This window comes from Cebidichthys violaceus, unplaced genomic scaffold (assembly GCF_023349555.1).
Source record: "Cebidichthys violaceus isolate CVI_PGR_0920_01 unplaced genomic scaffold, fCebVio1.0.p SCAF_23, whole genome shotgun sequence".
NCBI classification, from domain to species: domain Eukaryota; kingdom Metazoa; phylum Chordata; class Actinopteri; order Perciformes; family Stichaeidae; genus Cebidichthys; species Cebidichthys violaceus.
The window spans coordinates 7403480-7427015 of record NW_027176406.1 but is presented as its reverse complement, the minus strand read 5'-3'; the positions used below and the strand labels follow the sequence as shown (position 1 = coordinate 7427015).

General features: G+C 41.2%; 1 protein-coding gene across 2 annotated transcripts in view; it reads right to left on the bottom strand.

Moving 5' to 3' along the window:
* LOC137878138 (ras-related protein Rab-26-like) overlaps window positions 1-23536 on the bottom strand; it is an 85926-nt gene that overhangs the window by 35222 nt on the left and 27168 nt on the right. Inside the window, exons 1-2 of one of the 2 annotated variants that reach the window (XM_068718277.1) lie at window positions 7596-8542; window positions 5595-5705 (exon numbers count right to left, since the gene is read on the bottom strand). In XM_068718277.1, the coding sequence (XP_068574378.1) occupies window positions 5595-5705; window positions 7596-7781 (297 nt within the window). In that variant the 5' untranslated portion in view covers window positions 7782-8542. Of the gene's footprint in view, window positions 1-5594; window positions 5706-7595; window positions 8543-23536 lie in introns of those variants that run through there. The other variant, XM_068718278.1, reaches the window with a different exon arrangement.

Sequence of the window (23536 nt, the reverse complement as noted above, 5' to 3'; positions counted from 1 at the left end):
GGGAAATTTAAATATTGTGGCATGCATTACGTGACAATTAGAGTTATTGCACGTTTTGTTTACACATCATGCTGGACCGAGGACTGTCACTGAGGTCAAGGGTGGTCATGCATCTGATTCAGAGAGGGTGTCATATAAGTTCACAGACTTAAGGTCGAGAATGACACAAAGAAAAGAAAAGGTATTTTTCTGCTTGAACTGACAATAATAAGAAGGCTGAGTAATGCACATTACCTTAGCCACAGGTACAATTAAGGACTTTTGAAAACCTTGGGTCGCAACCGAGAGGATAGAAACCATTTTGAAGATAAATCAGAGTGTTACACTAATAAACCAAACAAGATGCAAACAAGGCCTGAAGATGAGAGGTTTTTTAATGAGAGACATATCACTCAAAATCACAAATATCCAACCTAAAGCACTATTCATACTGGCCACATGTCCGCGCGAGTCCGCACTGCCAAAGTGATGTAACACCATCGATCACGGCCCTTTGCGGGGGTTCTGTGCAGCAGGCTTTCTCCTGCCGGGAACATCCAAAATGTTCCAACTATTCGGATGTGTGGCGAAAAGGAGAGAACTTTAAGGAGCTTTGAGAATGTTTTCTGCGCGTATAAAATATCCCAACATTTCCTTGTCATGATTCCACGTCAGCTCAAGTCTGTGTGACCGCCCTTGCGAAAAGTATAACTGGAGCATTACGATGCCACTATAGAGTAAAAGTCATTACAAAGCATCATCTGTGAAACACCAATGTCTTTACAAAACGCTGTGCCAATCCATCTTGTAGATGTTGAAACATTTTAAAGAATAAGCAACAACAGTGACATGCTGGTGGTACTAGAGGGGGAGTCGAAGGATCAGGGTCAGGGGTATTCATCCTCTGGGGACCATACATAAAAATAATCATGGCAATCCACCCAATAGTTGTTGAGATATATAGCACAAAGGGTTGGACCAAACCAACAGACTGAAATTGTCACCCCTAGAGGCTGAAAACCCCAAAGTTTGATGATCTATCTTCAGGCATCACTCAAACTCTGACTTCGACTTCCCGAGTCAAACCAGCCATGTTTTCTTTAAAGGCGCAGAGAGGTGAAATCTGTGGTTGCATAAGAGGTCTGTCACTCGGGGCGCAGTAGACATAACTGACAGCTGGGGGCAGCTCCCTTGTCTCTCAGTAGAGGTGAGAAGTGCTGCTCTTCTCCCCACCATTGCACTTACGTCAGCTGAGGGATTGAAAAATGACTTTTCTCTGGTGTCATGAGGCGAGGTGGATTGCAAAGATGGAGAGAGAAAGAAAGGTTGTGTTTTTTCCACCTCATTGGAAATGAGAGGAAGGCTAGTTGGAGTATTACTGTTAATTGGCCTCCCCTCTGAGCAGCTCGTATTTCTGCTTCTCCCGGATATGATTTCCTTCTTTTGCATTTTCTCCTCTTAATAGTCCTCTGTTTGACTCTTAAAGAAATTGCTCTTCCAGCTTATTAGACATGTTAGACATGTAAGACATGTTAACCACAGTAATGGAGAAAGAATCCTCTGTGAAGTTACCAATACTGTTTTTCAGTAAAGAACATGTGGGACTCATTAGGTTTACAGCTTAGATAAATTCATTAAAAAAAAAGAAGAAAAAGAAAGAATTTTGCATTCAGGCTATAACTTTCAGATGAATAAACAACACATTGCACATTTTTTTTAGCGAAATACCAAATATAGTGTGCTGGGGAGAAAAGTGACAGAAAGATGAAGGAAACTGAAATGGATGTACAATTACAACATGGAAAATCTATATTGGTCCCTCAGTGTGTGACAATCTGATTGCTCAGTTGAAGATGGCTTAAGTGTTTGATGACAGACTTGATAGCCATGTACGCATCACATAGATTTTGTTGAACCCCAGTCAGGAGGAGTTCAGCACCAAGGACAGTTCCACCCATAGACCGTAGTTCTTAGTTTTTATGCAAATGGTAGTGCATTGGCCCAAAAAAACAATAGAAATGAATAGTACGCACACAGTACTTGGTAAAGAATAGGTCTGGTTCTATAATTTTTTCAACAAATCCCATAAAAAAATATCAAACCCAGCAATGAATTGATCCAACTAAGAATAATGCTCTATGTAGCCAAACGCGTACTTCTCTGTGCTATCGAGCTGAGTGATACAGACAGGGTGGGTGGGGAAGTTGGAAAGCATTGGGAAAATGACTAATACATTGTTTGTTTTAATCTTTTCACAGGATTTTTCCACAGTAGGAAAAATATTGAATATTGATGAACACAATGCGTCTTCATAATGATTCTAAATTCCCAAAGAAAAAAACAAAACAGCGTTAAGGTTCCATCCTCCTGTCTGACTAGGAGGAAAACTAATGGATTTAAAACTACTGACACAAAGCTCAGGCTAATATATTTGAATATGTACAAAAATTGTATGAAACAACAAAAGATTCACTTCCCTTATTTTGATAACTTTTTACATATAAATGTCAAATGCAATTCTTAATGACATTGGTCATTGTATATCAATGCGTTTAATGTCTCTAATATCTAATTAGCTACTAAAATAATGTAAACAACTAAACAATTAATACAAATAAATCCAGTCAACCAGTTAATTTGTTTTTAGGCTGCGTTTCTTTTTTTTTTCCTTGTTAGAGAGATGAATCTGTTCATCGCTGCCCTGCAGAGCCAGACCTTGGTAAAAATGACAAGAGGAGACTTCAAATAGATAACTGGTTATAAAATCTTGCTGCTTCTGAATTATTTCTTAAAAAAGTTTGAGCCTAAAAGTGGCTAAGGTCATCAGATGTGTTATAGTGCAAAAATAAATAAATTAGGAAATGTCCTCAGGACATTGAAGTGTGACTTTTATGTTTGGGTGTCCATGCATGTTACAAATCCATATTTCACCTACAAATTTAACAGCAAGCCAGAGCATGAGGAACACTTCAAAGCTACATTTTGAGTCCTTTACATTCACTTGATGCCTTTCACAACTTGCTTATGACCTCCTGATTGAAGAAAAAAAGGAAAGATAAAAAAAATCATCACACCTCTGACTCTCACAAGCCAAGAACAAAAGGTTATATGTCAGCAAAATTGTATCTGTACATAATAATAATCGTAGTATAAGCAATGCTTCTTGAAGGAGCTATAGAGGTGAAGTTACATCCAATAACCCTGATGTGATCTATAGGTCATTGCCATAAATGTGCCATAGGGCCATATAGAATCAGTCCTCTTTCCCATTAGTGTTTAGCAATAATTATAAATCAGACTGATACCAAGAAACAGATTATAAAAAGGTTAGATCTGCATGGAATAAATATGATTAGGTACCATTTTGTTTTTCACTCAGTCTATGAATTTATGGCCCTTATAATAACTTCATAGTGAGATTTTATGATCAAATGCAATTTTTGTGGATTTACATTCCTCATTATGGCTGCATATTTTAAGCCTCTCAAGGCACAAGTGCAGCTCTGTAATCCTGAGAACATGCTGAGGCTTAAACGAGATGAGACCACAATAAACAAGGGGGGGGGGGGGAATATAGCATCTTGATGCTTTGAAGTGGGAACCGGGTCAAATCCCCATACGAAGAAAATTGCCCGACTTTCCCACCAACTAAAGGGATCAAAACAATCACTTCCTGTCTCCATGTATATCCTCCATGGAAAGACAAACACAGAGGATCTTCATGTTTTACTCAACTTCTCAAACACACTGTTTAGAGGATTCTAAACAGCAAACTCAATTAGATAAACTAACCATGTTTGCAATTATGACATGTTTAAATCTGTCTAGTCATGACTTTTTTGATTCATTCTGTACTTGTGAACATTGTGTATGCATGTTAAATAAAAATATTCCATTAACTCTACAGTTTGACTGAGAAAGGAGCCTCGTGAGTCGAGGAGGACCATTTCACTTGCACTGAAAAACTGAACCATTGAACAAGAAGCCATGCAGAAGAGAATGAGACGATCATGAAATAATTTATGTCATGCAGCTCTGTGCAATTAAATAACAAGTCAGTATGACAAAAGAGCCGACTAAGCACCAAACTTTATGAGTTTTGTACTTCTTCCTCCATTCGTAGTAAATGTAGCAGGCAAAGATCGCTGATGAAAGCTTCTGCTTTGCTTAGATGAGCCCAAATGTACATCGGGACCACAGAGAGTGTTATAAGAGACGTTACATAAGTAAATAAATCAACTGCTCATCCACCCACAAGCTCATCCAACCCACTCACAGGGCTATATAATGGTTGGTTACTTTAGTTTAAACACACACACAAACACACAGTGACAGCCCATGTCATTTTGCCTCCCAAGAGTATAAAGGATCTAATGTTGCACTAAATGTTATGGAACTTTAAATACAGCGTTTCAAAATAAGTTACTTTACCATCACAGGTGGAGGAGAAGGGTGTAGGAAAAAGTCAGTAACTGATGAGTACTAACCAAGTGATGAGGTGGGTAAGCAGTAAAATGCTCCTGTTTGTTGAATACCAACTACTCAACCAAACTATGGCACTCAACAATTACCAGAGAGGTTAATTAAAGAGAATCTGCATCGCTTTTACACACCAAAGTATGTTACAGGTATTGGGGAGTGTTACTGCATGAGTGAAAACAGCTGTAGAAAGCATTTTGTGGCTCCTAATGTCTGTAAAATTGCCTCAAGTGATGTCATTTGAGGCAACGTTAGTTTGGGTTGAAGATTACGAGTTTGAAAATGAAGTTAGGAAGTTAGAAAGAAGTGAGTTTACCACCCCTCTGTAACACGCTCCTCATGTCTGATTTGGGCTAACAGCTTGAGGCTACATTAGCTGCTAGTAGCATAACTCATAAATGTCGGCAGGCGAGTTGCATTGTGGGTAGTGTAGGCACCAGGTTTTTAAAACAATATCTGTGGTTCTGCTGCATCAATTTGTATTGTATTTTCAAACTGTCCGTTGTGAGTCTGACAATGTTATAGGAGAACAAGGCTAAATCAGTAGTGCTCTTAGCATACACTGTCAACAAAAACTGAATATAATACATTTTATAAAAGTAAGGTTTTCACTGTAAGGCCTTAACTCATATAGACCCGTCAGAAAAGACAATGAGTAAGAAATATAAATTAGCTCCAACATAAAATTGTCCAAGTGATTGAAAGGAGTAGTTCAGCGATCGCCCAGGGGTGTTCCTGTAGCTGACATGACCCTGTGCATAATGTCACTCTAGAGCCGGAGGGAGGCAACTGTCTCTTTTTTTGCTGCCCAGCTCAGAGTGTTGGACACCTGAGTGTGATCACTAGAAAAGATGGACTGCCCATGTGGAACCACAAAACCGGTACACGAGAGACTCGGTTATCAACCAGGGAGGCCAAAAAACTAAAGCATGTCAAACTAATTTAAGAAATCAATATCCTATCTTGTGAGACTTGTAACTCAGGAACTACTCATAGCTCTGGGACATATAAAGACACTGAATTTGAAAAAAAGTACATATATGGCCCCGTTTCACAAAAGCTATTAAACCTGACAGTATGTTTGCATGCATGAGGGTGATTTGTTGTTGTTTTTAGTTGCATTGATTTCAACTCACCCTAAAGTCAATGCCCACAGTGGAGATGAAGCTGCCAGCCAGGAAAGCTCCGTCTTTAAAACGGACCAGTAGACATGTTTTCCCCACACCAGAGTCTCCAACCAGCATCACCTGCACAGGAACACAAGGGCAGGGCTTAACTAAGAGGCACAAAAAATGTACAAGCAGAGGTGTGAGGGAAAAAACTTGAGACTGTCTGCCATGATCGAGAAAGTGAAAGTCAGACAAAACTGAAATAACTAACAAAAAAAACAACATGTGGGAGAATAAACAAGAGGGAGCTTTTGCTCATATGTTTAATTTTATATCAGTGTCTAATTGTTTGTCCTCAGGAAATAAAAACAGGACATTTGAATCATTCAGCTAAATTTGTCCTGGTATTTCGGTACATGGCCAGTGAAGAGGGTGTATGTGAATGAGTATGTGACTGCTCATTATGGCTAGTCGATGTCCTGAGATCCTTTCTGTAAGTGTGTGCGCGTAACCATCTTAAATGCACATCCATTCACATAAAAAACATGCTTAAGCTTGGTTGCTTCTCTTTTCTACTGCGAGCAGTGATGAAGTTAAAGGTTTGATGTGATTACTGTTATCTTCTTAGCTGAGGGACTGTGATGCCCTAGACCCTGGAAATCCAAAGTGCCTCTTGGGTGCACAGAGGAAGCAAGGAGGAGATGAAAGACAGAGGAAGGAGACTGACGGGATGTGACGGGGTCAGATACAAAATGTGTTTTTCGTTATGCTCCCTGTTTGAACTTTGTTTTTTTCTGATATCTGTTTCTTGTCTCCATGAAGCAGCTCTACACGAGCTAAATGTTTGCCGTGTGCGGTGGGAGGCACCTGGTCTCTCCCTGTACTTAGGTTTATATAAATAAAATGCAATACATTTTCTCACTGACTCATAGCAGACTAGCACTCATTGGAAACAGTAAATGATGGCACAATGGAACCAGAAAGAGGGATAAGGTATTGGTAAATCTTTGCAAAGATAATTTTGTAATAAGGTACCCTACAAGCTGCAGATAGTTTTCCTCCAGTTTTGCAAACTAAACATAACTGCTAGATCTAGAAAGAATTTGAAGGGAATATTATCGGATTTCTGCCTGAACATACTTGATACATCACATAACCAAATGAAGTTATGTGGCAGTATATCTTGCTTCAGTCCAGTTTGAAACTGAAGAAAATGGCTATTGATATAGATGTATAATGTAGACAAGGTAGTCCCTGCACCCCACAAATAACAATCAAATAAGAACATCTACAGTTCACAGTGGCTTGGCTGGCACAATCAATCCAGTTGTTCTGCAAAAGCGGCAACGCAAAGACATTATGCAGTCACATCAGACAGCTGCTTCAAACACACGGAGTATAGGTGGCACAAGTCCCTTGATGCTCGAAGTACACACTGAGAATCAGTGGGTGTGAATCTGTGTTTGTGTTGTGAGGTGAGGTGACTACTATGGTTAGGTGAAGCACACAAGTCGCTCACTCTTAATGCAAATCCAGTGTTGTGTGCTGCAGGGACGAACACGCATTCAACCAGTTGCGCGACGCACGGCGGTGTGCACCCGTTCAATGATCAATCGACTATTGACACAGCTGGTGTCAGGAGCTCGCTGCTGATTAATAATGAATAAAAAGGTGGTTGTGAAGCGAAAGCCAGTGAAAGCTAAGCAGGAAAACGACACTGGCAAAGAATAAGACCACAAACAGATGTAGCATACTATATGTATTTTTCTTCCTTTCCACCTAAAAAGGTAAACAAAAGCCAGAAAGTGTCCATATGATAATATAACGTGTAATGGATACTCTGCTCATAGTTTTAGTGACCTCTGTGACATTATTCATATCAATTTGTACCTCGCCTCCAATATTTCTCAGCTATTTGGAGTTGTAAAATGCTAGAAATTAAAGCCCACTTGTATATGTGCAGTTTGTTATTTAGGCTGTAAGCAACAACAACAACAAAAACAACAACAGCGGCAGCGGGCATCCTACCTTGAAGGAGATGTCATAAAACTCGCTGCTGCTGCTGACTGGGGGTCTGCTGGGATGGACCACGCCGTTCATCTGAACAATGCCCGGGCTGCTCCTCGCAGCTTTCCCGGTCCCTTTCCCGGCGGGGCTGCCTGCAGACGGGCTGCGCGTCGCGGCTTTGCCTTTGACAGCCTTCTTGCGAGACATTTCTCAAGATTTCAAAAACTATCTTTATGAATCTTCACTAAAGCAAACTAAACAAAAATCTTCCAAAGGGCTTAAAAGTTGCAGCAGCGAAGAACTTGAAATAGGAGATTTAGTTTCACCTGCGCGTTGGACGCATGTTCCGACACCTTCTCTACTCAAAGTAAGCGTGAAATTGTCCAGAAATGCAAAAAAACAACAACCCAAAAACAAACCACGCTCTTGCTTCCGTTGTTGTTCAGCCGCTTCCTACTGCTGACAGCGTGCTCCTTGCAGGACAAGAGCTTCGATCAGTGTGCGTTGTGGCGACAACAATTAGATGTGATGTGGCAGAGAACTCCACCTTGAGCGCACAACAATCAGACCACAGGGGCGCTGCACTTTGCACGGAAAACCGAAGGCGCCTGAAGAAGAAGAGTAAGAGCCTCAGCCCTTCAGCCTAGCACATAGGAGAAGTGTGCCTTGTTATTAACTTTAGGCAACAAACCTACTTAGTTCGGTTGAGGAAAATATCACGATTTGGGTTCAAAGAAACCCTTTCTGGCAGAAAGCCCTGAAGGCAAACGTCTCCCATGAGTACTCAATGACGAATGTACGTCTCAATTGTAGAGACTGTGACAGCTTTCACCACATGACTAAACGTTATCCGTGACATGGAACTGTATGACCTGTATCCTAGCCCAGTGAAGGCTATCATTGATGATTATGAGGGCGATGGAGGGAACAGGACGCTGACAAACCGCTGCATTAATATCCTTATCTGACACTGGTGTGAGTCAAAAGCTTTGTTCATTCTCATATTTTTATCCATGGATATTTTCTTGCAATGATTTGGTTCATGGTATAAACCAGTGTGTTCTGAATATAAAAAATAAGGCACATATGATATATTTAGAGAGATCTCCGACTTTCTGAGTGACAATGTGGATATTTAAAGGTATTATTATCACGATAGCCTAATAATTGCTACTTTTGCACATTCATGATTTACTTTCTACAACTAATTTAATGGCTTTCACTTCTTAATAACCAGAAAGTAAGATTCCTATATGATATGTGGTACCTTCCATTCACTCACAGTGGTAATTTTATGCCAAATACGTAGTTCTAACAGCATGAACTTTGTTTATATAATGTGGAGAAAAAAAATGTGGAAATGGAAAATACAAGCAGCAGCCACCTGTGGAACCCGCTGGGGATGTGATTTCAATAATGCACCACAAGAGGGCGATATAAGAACATAAGATAGAAAGTCACACATCAAACCGAGTAAAACAGCAGTGTAAAGTTCAAGGTAGTCTCGGTGTTGAACATTTTTGTCCCTGCATGAATAAAACAGATTATTGTAAAATGATTAGGGCTGAATCAGAACTACTCCCAAATTAGCTCACTGTTTTAGACATAAAATAAACTATGTCAAGCATGGTGGAGGATATATAGCTGAAGTCCTGTGAGAAATCATAACAAACTATATTTCACATGTACCTATATCAAAAGATAATCACATAATTGATTTACATATACAGTCAGTCTTTATCATAAATGTCATCTGTACAGACAGCCACCATCAACAAGCTGGTTGTGATCAGAGCAGAACAGTCAAAATCAAAACGATGGTCACTGGCCTCTCAATGACTCTAACCCACACCCGCAATAATTCACAGCATAATTCAAATGTCTCTCTATAACATGGAGGATGTCACTCTTTAGCATGGTCCACATATTGTCTACATTTGCAACAAAGAACAGCAGCATATTCTGGTTAGACCCTGATCCTCTGTGGACAGTAACACGATGCTGTTGGTTTCCCCCCTATGTAATCTAGTTTGTTATGCAATATGAAATTTGAGTATAATACAACTGCCTTTCTGATCAAGTGCCATGCTGTCCGGGACCATTAGAATATGCTCAAAGATCATAGCCTGGAGACCATGTTTGCTCCCCACAACAGGAGAGTTTAGTGAGCTTGTATTACCTCTGACCTTTACAATGAGTGGCGTGAATAATACCAGGCTTGTAGAGGCAGCTCCATTTATTATATAAATCTAACAGACTGAAAGCTAATCCAGAAAGAAACAACAGCTTGTGAGTCATGTTTATGGGAGTGTCTGTGCAGGGGATGATATTTGACAGTATGTTCCTCTTACTGGATTTGGCGACTGATCCATATGCGGTAAATATTCATTGTGGTAAACTTTTGATGTAATAATAAGATTTAAGATTAATCTAACATCAAAGCAAAACGCATATGCTATTCCTCTTTTATTATCCGACTGCCAAACACTGTAGTTTGCCCAGACTTCTCGGGGACGTCTCTTATTTGACCCCAGAGCTCCCAGGTTCAAGATTTCTGAGCAGTTCTGGTTGTAAACATTCAGACAGCCTCTCTGCTTTCTGTCCCTAAATCTGCTATCTGTCAGCATTTTTCCACACTCCACCCAACTCGGCTCAGAGTAGGGAGTGGAGTGTCATTGGTTTGGGGGAATACAAACCCCAAAATCCACCAACACCCCCTTGTGAGCAGCTCCCCTCAACAGCTGAGATTTGTTCTACCACGAAAGCAGCTGTCTACTGTGACAACAGCTGGGCATTTTGGAGGGAAGAGGGGACGTGGATAGAGAGAGCCATTGGAATCCTTCCCTGGTTTCAGAGAAATTAACAGCCTTGTCAAGATGAGATAAATATGCCTGATGCATGTACTGTACATTACGAGGCTATAATGTGTACATGTGTACCATATATGAGTGTGTGTGTCTGCTCCAACAAGCATATATATCGCAGCGCTAGCATGTAAAACGGTCTATGAATACAAACTGTGGAGGCAGTTTGTATCTAATCAAGCTGTTTGTTTAAGCTAACAAGGCGGCGATCTACTTAAAGCTGTTTTTCCTGTGACATGCACTGCAGAACAGCTGTGAAAAATGAATCAAATTATATAATTTCAACTGTTTAATTAGGAGCAAATTACAGCCCTCTTTACTGGGTGCAAGCCTCCTTAGAGCTGCTCAATCTCCATGACAATAAGTCAAACAGTCTGAAAAGTGTGTGTGCGTGTAAGAGCAATGCACTTCGTCAGGTGCTTGAAAAAACCTTGTGACTGGGAGCATGGCTGTAAGTGTGTGGATGTGTGTGCTCCCGATGCAGTGAGGTCATAACAACGTCAGGGTCACATCAATCTGCAAGCGCACCTAAAGGCCAGGCATTTGTCAGTTTACCCAGGGTCAGGTGCCCTGAATGTGGGCTGGCTGGCGTGCAGCAGCCCGGCCAGTCGCTCAACCAAAGTCACAGCAACTGTTGATCCGTTGGCCGCTCTTTCTCTCAGCTGCCTGCGGCCCGAGTGCCGTGAGGAGGGGCAGGGGGCATCCTGCCAGCCGGTATCCCTGTTTGTCAGGCCATGGCGAGAACAGCCATCAGTGGACTGGTACTGCCTGGCACTTATTCGCTCCCCGAGGCATCTTAAATGAGAGAAACAAAGTGTGTGTGTGCGTGAGTGAGAGGAGAACGAGTGGCATTAGTGCTGCTTGTTTGTAGTGTGCTATGTATATCGTAGAGGACATGTTTTAAGTGATAAGAAATCCTAGTGTGTATCTTTACAATATAACTTGCAATGTATTATCCTTTGTGCTGGGTAGTTATCCAATTTGATGTATCCATCAACTTCCACGTTCATTCCATAATCCTGGTTATTTAAAACTTTACTTCTGACTCCACAGTTATCACAAAGTAATGAAAAATATGATGTATATCAAGTCTGTTAATGAGGGACACAGCATTACATGTTGACTATGCCAAAAATGTTAGAATAAACATCACTGGACCATAAATAACGTTAACCAATGAATGTTGTATATTGCAGTATAGCAGGGTTCCCAACCTTTTTTCCTATAACCCCTTAAAGCGCTTATGAATTCTTTTTTATTAGTCCTGAATAGATAAAATTATAAAATATTTTAAAAACACTGAGAAACAAAAAGGAAAGGGACTGCAGTAAAACTACATTTCTTCTTATTTCTGTTCTGGTTAAACGTCATTTTTATTTTTAAACACATTTTTATCATGCATATTTAACTTAAAGTACTTTAATTTCAATTCATATTTACAGCAGTTTTATTGCTGCCGCTAGTATAGGTGATCTTACTCAAACTTGGGGTTGGATTTTTATTTGATTTAATAATTTGTTTACTTTTTTCTACTTCTGAATCCCACCTTGAGAGACAAACATTGATAAATTGATAATCAAAGTAAGATTTGTCATGTCCTCACTGTATGCAAGAGCTTGACACCTTGCATATACTGTAACTTACAAGAGAAAATGGAGAGAAATGGGCCTTTGCAACAACAATGTGTTCTGGTGGCTTAAACCTGACTTGGCATGATCACTAAATTGCCATATTTTAATGTGCTAAACCAATGAAGCCAAGTCCTGACTTCAAATCGGTCATCATACAAATTTTCTTTAATTCTCTTTCCTCTGCGTCGTAAAAAAGGTGGCTACGTTAATTATTACCTTTCCAAAGACGTCATCATAGCATCTCGGTGTCACATTTGCAATTTCCACCTCTGTTTTAATACTGTTTTCACAGTCACTGCTCTTTTTTTCATTTTTTAATTTCGCTGTAACCCAGCAGGGGGTCTGTATTAGTAAGGCCACAGAGAGCCGTTTCAGGGTTTAATCTGAAGTGTTGAAAATAATACCTGCCCAACCCTCTCCGGACCCTTTAAAAGATCCAGACATAAGAGTCGGAGCCAGGGTACCAGGATGGAAAAACTCAATGAGGATAATAATCGCTACCAGAGGCCCAATTTTCCCCAATATCTGCTCCTTATTTCAGTCCCCTTATTTATTTGGATATAGGCCCTATAAGTGAAATATAATTTGAATCTGCTCTGCGTTTCTACGGATTGATTTAAGGTGCAAGACACTTTTGTTTCCACTTGCAAAGACGCCTGTCATTTTGAGAAAGAGGGTACTGGATGCATTCACAAGGGATGGGTGCGTTACCTAAAGCCCAACCATAAATCCTTGCTAATCCAGGGTGCTTCCTGCAAGCGTGAGTGTCTCTGTATTCTGTTTCTGTGGCGATCAGATTTATGACCTCACACATGGTGTTGCTGTCAAACAGGAAACATTTGGCGTTAAGTGCACCGACACACCAAAACATGCCGAGTAAGCACAGGAATGATTTCACACACTGATCATGAGATTCAATGGCCGAACATTCAGTTGGATCGAACTAGGGCAAAAAGTAAAGGGGCGTAAAGCTGAGAAAAAGCAGAGATTCACTACAATGCGTGCCTGAATTTCCCACTGCCATTTCAATCGTCTCTCCGGTCTCAGACGCAGAACAGATTGAGTTTTAGGTGTCCGGAATTTTTTTTTTTCACAGTTTAGAGGAGGCCAGAATAAAACATGACTCACTGTCCACTTTCCCTCTCATGCTGCAGGACCAGAGGTGGGCACTACATGTCTGAGCTCAGCTGGAACCACGACAATAAAAGGCGATGACACACGCATATACACACATATAAACACACACACACACACACACACACACACACACACACACACATTACATGCAAGCTGCGGCAGAGAGTGGGCACACAAGCACCAACTGGAGAGAGCCATGGTGAGCAGGGAAAGGTGTGAGCAGGAAAAGTGGTGTGTGTGGGTGTGTGTGAATATGCGAGAGCGTGCGTGTGTATTTGTAGAGTTTTTGCAGTTGTGACAGCTGGGATGAAGGAGTGGAGGCGGCGTGTGTGATTGGAGGAGGTGCCAACAGAGCAAGTGTCTCTTTATTTTCATCACACACAAGTGTGTCTGTGTGTGGATATACGTTCATGAACACTATGTACATCTGTGTTTGTGCCTGTTAACTTAGTCTGTATGTACAGAACAGTCTGATCTTGTTTGGTACGAGCGCAATATGGAGCCGTCATACAAATGTATACAATATGTAAATTAGCCTCATGTTTACAGGATACATCCATGTTTTGTTGTAATTGCTGTGGTTTGTGCAGTTAAAGGGTCAACACACCCAAATCACAAAGAAAAAACTATCTCACTGTGTATTGTAGTTTTGGCTACATTTGCAATACAATAATAAAATACAATATCTGTAAAAGATGATGGTTACAGCAAACACATTATGACTGAGGTATGGTTGTCAGGTTGTGGTTAGTTGAGTCGTAAACATTATTTGCAGGTCTGTGATATGATGAAATCAGACGCACATCCAACACCACCACCACCACCACATCCTTCACAACCCCGTTTCAGTTCGCTACATATTGAGTATACTGCTTCCTGTGTTGGGACTGAATACTGGCTTTGGACGTAGAATTATAGGACACTGGGCTGTTTTTGAGGTATCCATCTCTGCAACTACCCCTGGGACCCCAATGCAATGGAGGTTTATGACATTTTGATCATCAATAGCAATGTGTCTCCCCAGAAACAATGCCCTGGTTAATCTGGACAATTCACAGGCCTCTCTGTGGACAGTTTTCACTGGGGCAATTTATTTTATTGGAAGTATTTACAATCAAAACTGCCCACAGCAAGGTCTGTGAATTTTCCAGGGTAAGCGGGACTGGAAAGACTCATTGCTGTTAAAAGGTTAAAAAGTATTTTTTTTCTTCTTTTTCTGCATGGCCAGATGCCATCAGTAGACAAATGTCTTTTTGCATTTTAGGTGATTGTATTCTTTAAGGTTTTGCATGTTTTGGGCACTGCACCAGTGTATCTGCTTACTTTGCATTGGATTGTCTGTGTTGTGTAGGTGAGGTCACTCCGGTGCTTCTGCAGTAACGAGCCATGGCAGCAGCTGCAGGGAGGCAAGCAGAGAATGATGAGGTCATTCAGCAGGCAGGATTAAGGCTGTGACAACTGGCTCTGCGGCCAGTGCCAGTGCTGACTGGGGCAGTTGTGCAGTGGGCATTGGTGCTACGGTCCCAGCTCCGCACCGGCATTACCCCTCTGTTGTTTTTTCATTAGCTTGGTACTGGCCCAGGACGCTGTGCGTTTGGCCAGGCCCACAGCGTGAACCCACAGTTGTTGCAGGGCTTTAGGGCCCTCTCACTCCGTCCCTCTCTCTCTTCGCCTCTGTCTGTGGTCACACACTGTGACCGCACTCCTCACAGGGAATAAAGGATCAGGTTACGTCGCAAACACACTCGTTAACTCAATTATGCAAGCCTTTACATCTTTGATGTGTAGCGATAACGCCAGGATTATTGAAGGGACAGATGCCATCTGACCACAGCAGAGCTTTGTTGCCACATGCCTCAGCTACAGTCGATGAAAGATAGACAAAATGGACTGGTGAGGGTCAGGAGAAGAACCACTCATAACCTGATAGTGTTGAAAGATAGCGACAGACATGGAAGATATCAAAATGGATGAAAGCTTTTCCATGATCTTCAAATGTGAGCTTGACATTTGGGGTGTGAAAACCTAAAACAGCTTGTAATGGATGAAACAGTTCCAAATTCACTTTACCCAACATCTGTTTAAAACATGAAGGAGTAACAGGATGTGCTATGTGTGGCTCTTAATTAGGTGATTTCAGTCTCCATTTTACATTTTCTGCACTTTAAATTCCCCTCCTTAGCTTGCAAATCGAAGAAAAGCCTTTCATTGGTTCCCACTTATTTTTCAGCGGAGCTTGGACATGAACTTAAAACCATTAGCTGCACCATTGAGACCAATTAGCAAAACGTGGCCAAACAAACCCACCCCTTGCCTTTACAACATGTTCTCTCTTTTTGCCCTCCCTCCCTCCAGCCTTCCTTTTTCTCTCTCTCCTTTTGTGGCCAACAGAGACAAAGTTTTTCAGTGTCTCTGGCCTTTAGCGATAAGTGATTTATATATTATGAGCGTTTTTGATTCCTCGCAACTGTAAGGATGCTCTCCTACGGCCTGAAGGCCTGACATATTGATGTCTATCTCCCACATAAGCTCCAGATGTGAACTCACTGGCTCAATGTTTGGTTCTGATGTTTTTAGGAGAAATGGATGGATTTGCTTGGCTGGAAAACTTCAAGCAAATCCAACAGTCTGACCTGAAATAACCGATGAACAAAGCGATGCTGGTGGCAGACACCTTGCAGGTTTTTTATTATTTTACCTCAGATATGCTGCCTAAGATTGTCTAGTGCATATCACTCTGTTTACAGAATATACAGTCGTTTAAATCACACCAGTCTGAAGAGAGTAATCCTCCTCTTCCACTAGGTGGCAATGCAGTTGCAGACTCACATCATAGATAGAGGGTAGAGAAACACCTGTGGGATCACAACATCTCACTTCACGCTCTCTCCCTGCTGTTCTCTCGTGTGTCCCAAGTCTTTTAGAACGTGTTATATTTCCATTTACTAAACAATGAATAGGATTCACTTTTAATAAGAAGAAACCATTTCATTTCTCTGTTAAACACCAGGGTAATGATTACACAAAGGAACTTAAAATCTTATTTGTTGATTTAATTTGCAAAACCTGTAAGTTAAATAAAAAAAAAGACTTGTGATCTGCTGTTTAAGAGATAACAATTCCTTTGTCACTATGTTCAAATTTGATGTTTGATTTGATGATTTTCAAGAACAACTAGTTCCCATTGAACCACTGCATTTGATCCCATTTTACAGCAATCTATAATGGTGATTTATAATTGAATCTTATAGAATTATTAACTAATTGTATAGAGGATCTCACAGACTACTCTAATGTGAATCCTATTGAATCCTATTCTAATGCCTTCTCTGAGTAATAATTTAATTTCATTTAAAATACACAATTAGGCCAAGTCTTCTCAAAGGATTGTTTATTTATTCATTTATTGATTGTTTGTAAAAGAATTAAACCCTGTGTAGACATGTAGCCTAATACAATAATTATATAACATAATCTAATACAGGAGTGCTCATATCCATTTTGCTTTTGTTTTGGATGTTATTTATGGTGTGTATAAGATTTATTTTTTCATCTTATATGTAATTTCATTAGCATGTTTACAATAGAACAGGAATATGAATATATTTTGTTTGTTATGTGACTTTAAATTTATATAATTGCATTATCCTGCATTATGTAAACATGGCAGTGCTGTCTAGCACCTGAAGGTGACACAAATACAGAGAAACAGACCAAAATGTGGCTGACAATGTCATCATTATGTGGCTGCAACATTGACACAGACCAATGAGCCACCTGCTCAGCCTTCATCATCATCAGATCCAATAAATAGTGTGACCATGTGTTTAGGATGTTGTATGCGTTACCAAGACAGAAAACTAGTCTTTTTGCTCATGCACATCGCTGCTATCAGTGTCGCTGAGCAGTTAGTAAGGTTTCTCCATGACCTTCTCACTTTTTTAGCTTTGAGTTCCTGTTCTTAAACTGCAGCCAGAACACAAACAGCGTTTGATGTTGTTAGCGAGGTTTCTTTCTCTGTCTGCCTGGAAGTCCCCTTCTCTCTCTTCCTAACTACCACCAAATGGTGTCCTATAATTCACAATGTGCATGCACATCATTTGAGAGCAGACTAAACCCAGAAGCCTGACTTTGGGATTTCTCCGCCACATAAAATGAATGACATTTAATGTAAACAAATGGCCAGTAAAACAACAATAACACAAATAAACAAGTCAGTGACAGAAATAAATTAAATTAATATTATAAATCAAGCGTTTTGTTGGCCCCCAGAGTGTAATTGGGGATGGTGTGGTTTGCCAATGTCCGCAGTGTTTACTTAGGGGCACAGAAAAGACGACGAAAGACAAAAGGAATGATGTCAAAATGAGATAAAGTTGGTGCTGAGAAGAAGATGGGAAATGTGAGAGACAAAAGGAAAAATAAGAAAGAAAGCATGAGTAGAGACGAGCCTGGAATCAATAATCTGTATTTTCTAGTCGGGCTGAGGAGAGGAGAGCGAATGAGCGGCGCCTGAGGACAACAGACCGCATCCTTCCTTCCTCCTGAGAGGCAACACAGGGACAGGAAGGCCCACCAGGGGAGGTCACTTGGCCAGCGATTCACTTCCTGTCAGGGTTCCTGGGGATCAGGGGATAAGTACATCCGGGTCGCAAGAAGAGCCACCTGTCTGTGATCCTGCGTTCAACCCCCCTCAATGTTAACCTCAATGGCAGCCAGGTGGGGAATAGATGCACGGAGAGGGGGATGGGTTCAGAAGCAGGAGCAGGAAGGAGTCAATGCCTAAGGGGTGAGGTGGCATCATTCTGTATCCTTCCTTCACCAGCTGGGAGTCCTGAGTCTGAAGTAGACGAATGAGTCTGGGGATGAGGTACAAAGACTGGCAACAATCTAACTTGTCCATCTGACAAAAAGGGAAAAACGGTATCTTAACTCATCATGCTGCTCATTTAAACAAAGACAAATTAGTCCTTCTGCAATGTGTGTGTGTGTGTGTGTGTGTGTGTGTGTGTGTGTGTGTGTGTGTGTGTGTGTGTGTGTTAATATGTGGCTGTACAGTATTTGTATATTAGAGTATAAACAGCTTGGCATTTTGGTGGCATCCATCTGCTCTTTTTAATGAGATTTAGATCTCATTCAGTCTTCAGACTTCTTCAAAGTTAGATTTGTGAAAGTTGACAGTGTTTCTAGCATAGACTCCTAGAAGACATTTTTTCCTCTACAAGTTAAAGCCTGCTCTGTAACAAAATTATCATTCAAACATGCCTTAGGATACATATCGGGGGTTTCCAGAGTGGGAGTGCGTTTTTTGACGTTGAGACAAAGGGACTACATTGAAATAATGTGCACTATATGGACACATGCGTCAAAGAATTGTGGAACTGTAGGCTAGAAAAGTGGACAAACTTTGTCACATTGACAGGGAGAAGAGGGACTTAAGCCAGTTGAGGAGAATGTGTGTGTGTGTGTGTGTGTGTGTGTGTGTGTGTGTGTGTGTGTGTGTACATTTACGAGTGTTTGTGTGAGTGTGTGTTTGAGAGTGTGCCAAGCCGACCAGAGAGCGCTGGCAATTTCCTTGAGATGCAGAGCTTCACCACACTCCCCAGGGAGAGGCCAAATAAACCTCAGATGTGCAGCAGGATCTGTCTCCCCCCTCTTTGTCTCCCCTCTCTACCTCCAAGGACTAGAGAAACATATGGGAGTGAAGAAGAAGAGAGGGATAAGAGGACAGGGAAGGGTTGAGGGAGGAAGAGAGGAAAGGGGAGATTTCTGCTGTTTCATTTTTTTGAGACTCCTACGATGTAAGTTGTCAGCGTGTCGGCTCCGGGGAGGTTTGCAGATGTTTATCATGTACAAGAGGGAAGAAAAAAGAAATCATAAATTGGTCCACGATGCATCTAAGGTCACAAGTTCAGACTCATAAAGTACACGAATAACCCTACAGAGCGTAATTATGGAAGCAGACCTCCATGTCGAAGGCTGCGAGATTTAACCTCAAGAACCTGTCGAAATAATTTTGGAAAAGAGACTGGAGATAGCTGTGTGATGTATGGACATGAGTGCACATACACACACTGGCCAAGCAGTCATCTGGCTATAGGTGTATAAAGAGCACATTTTAAAGATAGCAAATTGTGGTGGGAGCTTAAAAACATTTATGGAACAAACATACCTGAACCCCGCAAACCACATTGTAACAGTGGTGGGCCGTCAGGGCCAGCTAAGCCTTCTCTGCTGGCCTAAACAGAATCACAAAGTTATAGCTATTTTATCATTTAATCATTTTTCACAAATGCATTACATGTATTATCATTTTTTTCCCCCATTAGCTTATTTTCTCATTGCACAGCTCCTGTCTTCCTCTGTTGCTCCCGCCTGCAGCTCTAGGTAGACTTTGCAGGTAAATGGGGACGATATTGTTGATTGTCATAGTCTTCAACCAATCAGATCTTTAGTTTGACTTTAGTTTTGTTTTGGGCGTATTCTTTGACGTCCCAGTGGTAGCGAGGTAGCCTGCTAAGTACGTCTGCATTAACGTGCGCCGTCATTGGTCAGGGGGCCAGCGTGACTTTTGTTCAAACAGAAAGCTAGCTAGCAGTAGTTTGTATTTAGTAAGAGTTCAGGTTGAAACATATGTAAGAGAAGTTATGGCATTTTTAGCGTTTTGCTTGGTGTAGATTCTTTTTTTTAAACATAGATAGTTTTTTTAAACAAATGGCTGAAGGATGAGGAGAAATTCATTTTGGAGCCACTAACTTTGTTAAAGAAAGGGGGATGGACTTTGTCTTTAAGTGAAGGCAGCTTTGGTAAGTGAACTGCTTTTGTTTTTTTACATCTGCAGTAGTGTTACTACTGTTTTAATTTGTCTATCGTGTTGTTTTTATGAATAATATGAATGGCTCGTGCTCTAGCGCTGCAGTGTTGCTGGATTGATTTGTTGCTTTGTTGTCATATAAATATATATGACTGGTTCTTGTGAGTTTGTTCTTCTCATTATGTTAATTACATTGATTTTGACTCTATGCATTTGCTGCGGGGAAAGTTCGTAGATTGTGTGCTGCTGTTGTTTCCCCGCTTAGCGTCCCTGAACACACATGCGGTGCCTCAGCTGTTTTTTGTTATTGTTCCGGGTTGAAAAGGTCACACAGCCCGTTGTCTGTTTCGTGAGCGCAGTCCATCGAAAATATTATATTTCCCACAATTTAAGCTTCTGCATTTTCCAAACGCACTAGTAAGCCTTGTACCGAACGGTTTAATATGAATACGTGTATAGTTACACCCCTAGAAACAAATAATAACCTTAGCTGTAGAAGGACAGCACAGAAGGCCCAGATATAGAATGCAAGGCCCGCCACTACATTGTAATCATGTTTGCGTAAATGGCCGTTCAAACTAATGCTGATCTAAAGAGAAAAGTGTGATGTAATCTCTCCTAAATCTCCTGTAGTTATCAATGAAAGCCTTGCCAGCAGTTAAGGGTCATTTTCCTTATATTAATAGCCTCTGTCACACCCAGTTGCTCACCACAATGTGTGCTCTTTAAGGGGCTTGGATACCGACCGCACATAGACGCATGCACACACCTCTTAACACCTTCCCCTGTACTGTGAGTCCCCTGATAATATCTGAGTCAACATACACTAGTGTGTCAACAAACACACGCGACACCAGTTTACCCACTGTCCATTACCTTACGCCCGTCCCAGGAGAGCTATCTGACTTCATTGCTTCACAGCTGAAAGCTTTTTCATCCCTATACTGAAATTAGTATTAGTACTCATTTAAGTATTGAAAAAAAAAAAGCATTATAATATATTCAAATAGTAAAACTGAATTGAAACAGAGAGTGGACCATAATGAAAATATCATTAATATATATGCAGAATAAACAATAATACCTTTTGTGCCACTAAACAAGCACATACTGTGCAGTATATGAAATACACTGAAAATGTGCATTGTATTTACACCAAGTCTGCAAATGGTATACTGCATATATACATACAGTGTTGTGAGTTATAGACCAAAGCTATAAATATTGTTCCAAGATGGAGGAAATCATTCCAAGACAAACAATACACAGGATGCACAGAAATATGCGAGTCAAAAAACACATATGGATTTTCATCTGTTCACAATGTTGCTATATTATCAGAACATGCAACAGGAAATCTGTCACGTTCACAGATTTCACAGATTAATGCAGAGCTGCTCCATCCTACCCGTTATTCACAATGTAGGATGGTAATAATAAATAATCCGACTAAATTGTCTTGTTGCTGAATTAATTAAAGGTGTGGGCAGCGATTCAGAGTTCTGGATTAGTTTGGCTAAAGTTGTGTGAAGTCAGCCAACTGTGACTTGATGTCTTTTCACCCTCCAAGTTGTTTGAATACAAAGAATGTATAATGTGGCTCTTTGTTAAAAAAGCATGCACAACCAGGAAGCATTTCTAGGGGATGAAGCGGTGAATAAAGATGCTCTGTGGCTGCAGGGACTATAGCTGCCATCTCTAACTTAATGTTTCATGCTTCATGCTTCTGGGCCTTTAAGGACACGTCATCAATGCCCATTTTTTGGAAGTGTAAGCTCTGCTACCACCTTCATGGTTTCCAAGCTCAGCCCTCAATACTGCCATCCCTTTGTGTCAATTTGATCATCCTTCTGGATTCCCAACCAACACTGGTTGAGCAACCAACACTGTAAAAACTGAGCCCCCTCATTTAACTCCCTTGCATCCATGTAAGTCCAGAAAGTCCAGTTTGTTATTGAGCCGATTATTAAATGTCACCCCTGCAAACACATGTCTTGATAAATCACGCACTAGTCTGAGCTACAGGAAACTAAACAGACTCCCCACAGATCCCAAAACCAACTTGCAAAACCACAAAACACCGGAGCTACCTTTATTTTCCTTTTCAACTTTTTTTCTGTTTTTGCAATCATCATTTAACAAGTCTGTAAGCTGCAGCAACAGCCAGGCTTGTGGCTAGATATGAGCTTGTGATGGACGTGGGGTTTCTCTTGCCATACCCAGACTACTGGGCTCACAGTGGGGAAGTATCCGTTTACCCCAGGTCTCCTCCACTCATTCTTACTCTGGAAGGATGCCTGTGAAGCCAAAGGGAGGGCCTGGGGGGTGGAGTGTCTCCTTTTCCATTACGACTATTGCGCCCCTGAAACACAAGAAGTCTCAATTTGGGGATCCAATTTTATTAAATCAACTGTGTGACAACGTATTGCTGTTTCCACAACATGAGCAGGTACGGTGGGTGTGAGGTGCGCAGACAAAGTGCTCTTTGAGTGCTGCGGTCAGGCGGGTTGCCAGACACCTTTCCACACCTAGCACTCTGGGACCCTAATTGAGAGTATGAGCTGAGCCTGTCGTTGCCGTTACCATTATTGCTCTCAACACACGGCCAAGAGGCTCTGATAGCTGTAACGCTGTTGTTACCAAGGGCTCATTTCAAGCGTGTGTGTGTGTGTGTGTGTTAATAGGTAGTTTTGTTGAAGGTTTTTGCTTGTGTCGAATGGCGGACCCCGCCACAGCATAACTGTTTAGACAATGACTTTACATGATTATAGCCCTGCTATAATTACCTAATGGTTAAATATCCAGACCAAAATGGAAATGGAAAAACAGGTGACAGGTGTGTGTCTGAAAATCATCAGTGACATTTGTGCATGTGTCTAGGGAACGCAAAGTGCAACAAGAGAGCGAGCAAATCCTTTTACCCTGATAGATTAATTGAGAGGCTGCAAATCATAATGAGAGTTTAAGTAAATAAATATGGGAGAGATTATTTATTTGATTTCGGGGAAGCCGGAGCTATAACTCATGTCTCATTGGAGTTGGCGCCGGTGGTGCTGTGGTCTCCAACATGCTGGGAGCCTCCCCCCTTCCAAGCTTCGCTCTGCTCAGACTCAAGACTCAGCTTACAACAAAACATACAACCGCTAACACCCTGTAAAGCACAGCAAGGAAAGGGCAGGCATACAGAGAGATAGGTCTGGGTCACTGTGTTAATGTAGCCACTCGCAGGTTGAGGTCGTAGGAGTTGGTAAACCAAATGTGTCACTGCATACTGTGCAGGAGGTTGAGATACAGTATAGAAGATTTAAACTGTACAGATGGTTTTGTTCCAATATAAATGAAGAGAAATAATTCAAATAAGTACAATGCATCAGAGGAGGATAACGATGAGAAAGAATGCGGTGGTTCAGATCAGCCTCTTCACACTCCTCTCCTCACGTTCCTACATGCTGTCTTTCTGCAACAGGAGGTCTGGGAGAAAAATCACTCTTACTTTCGCTTGGATTCCGATCCCAT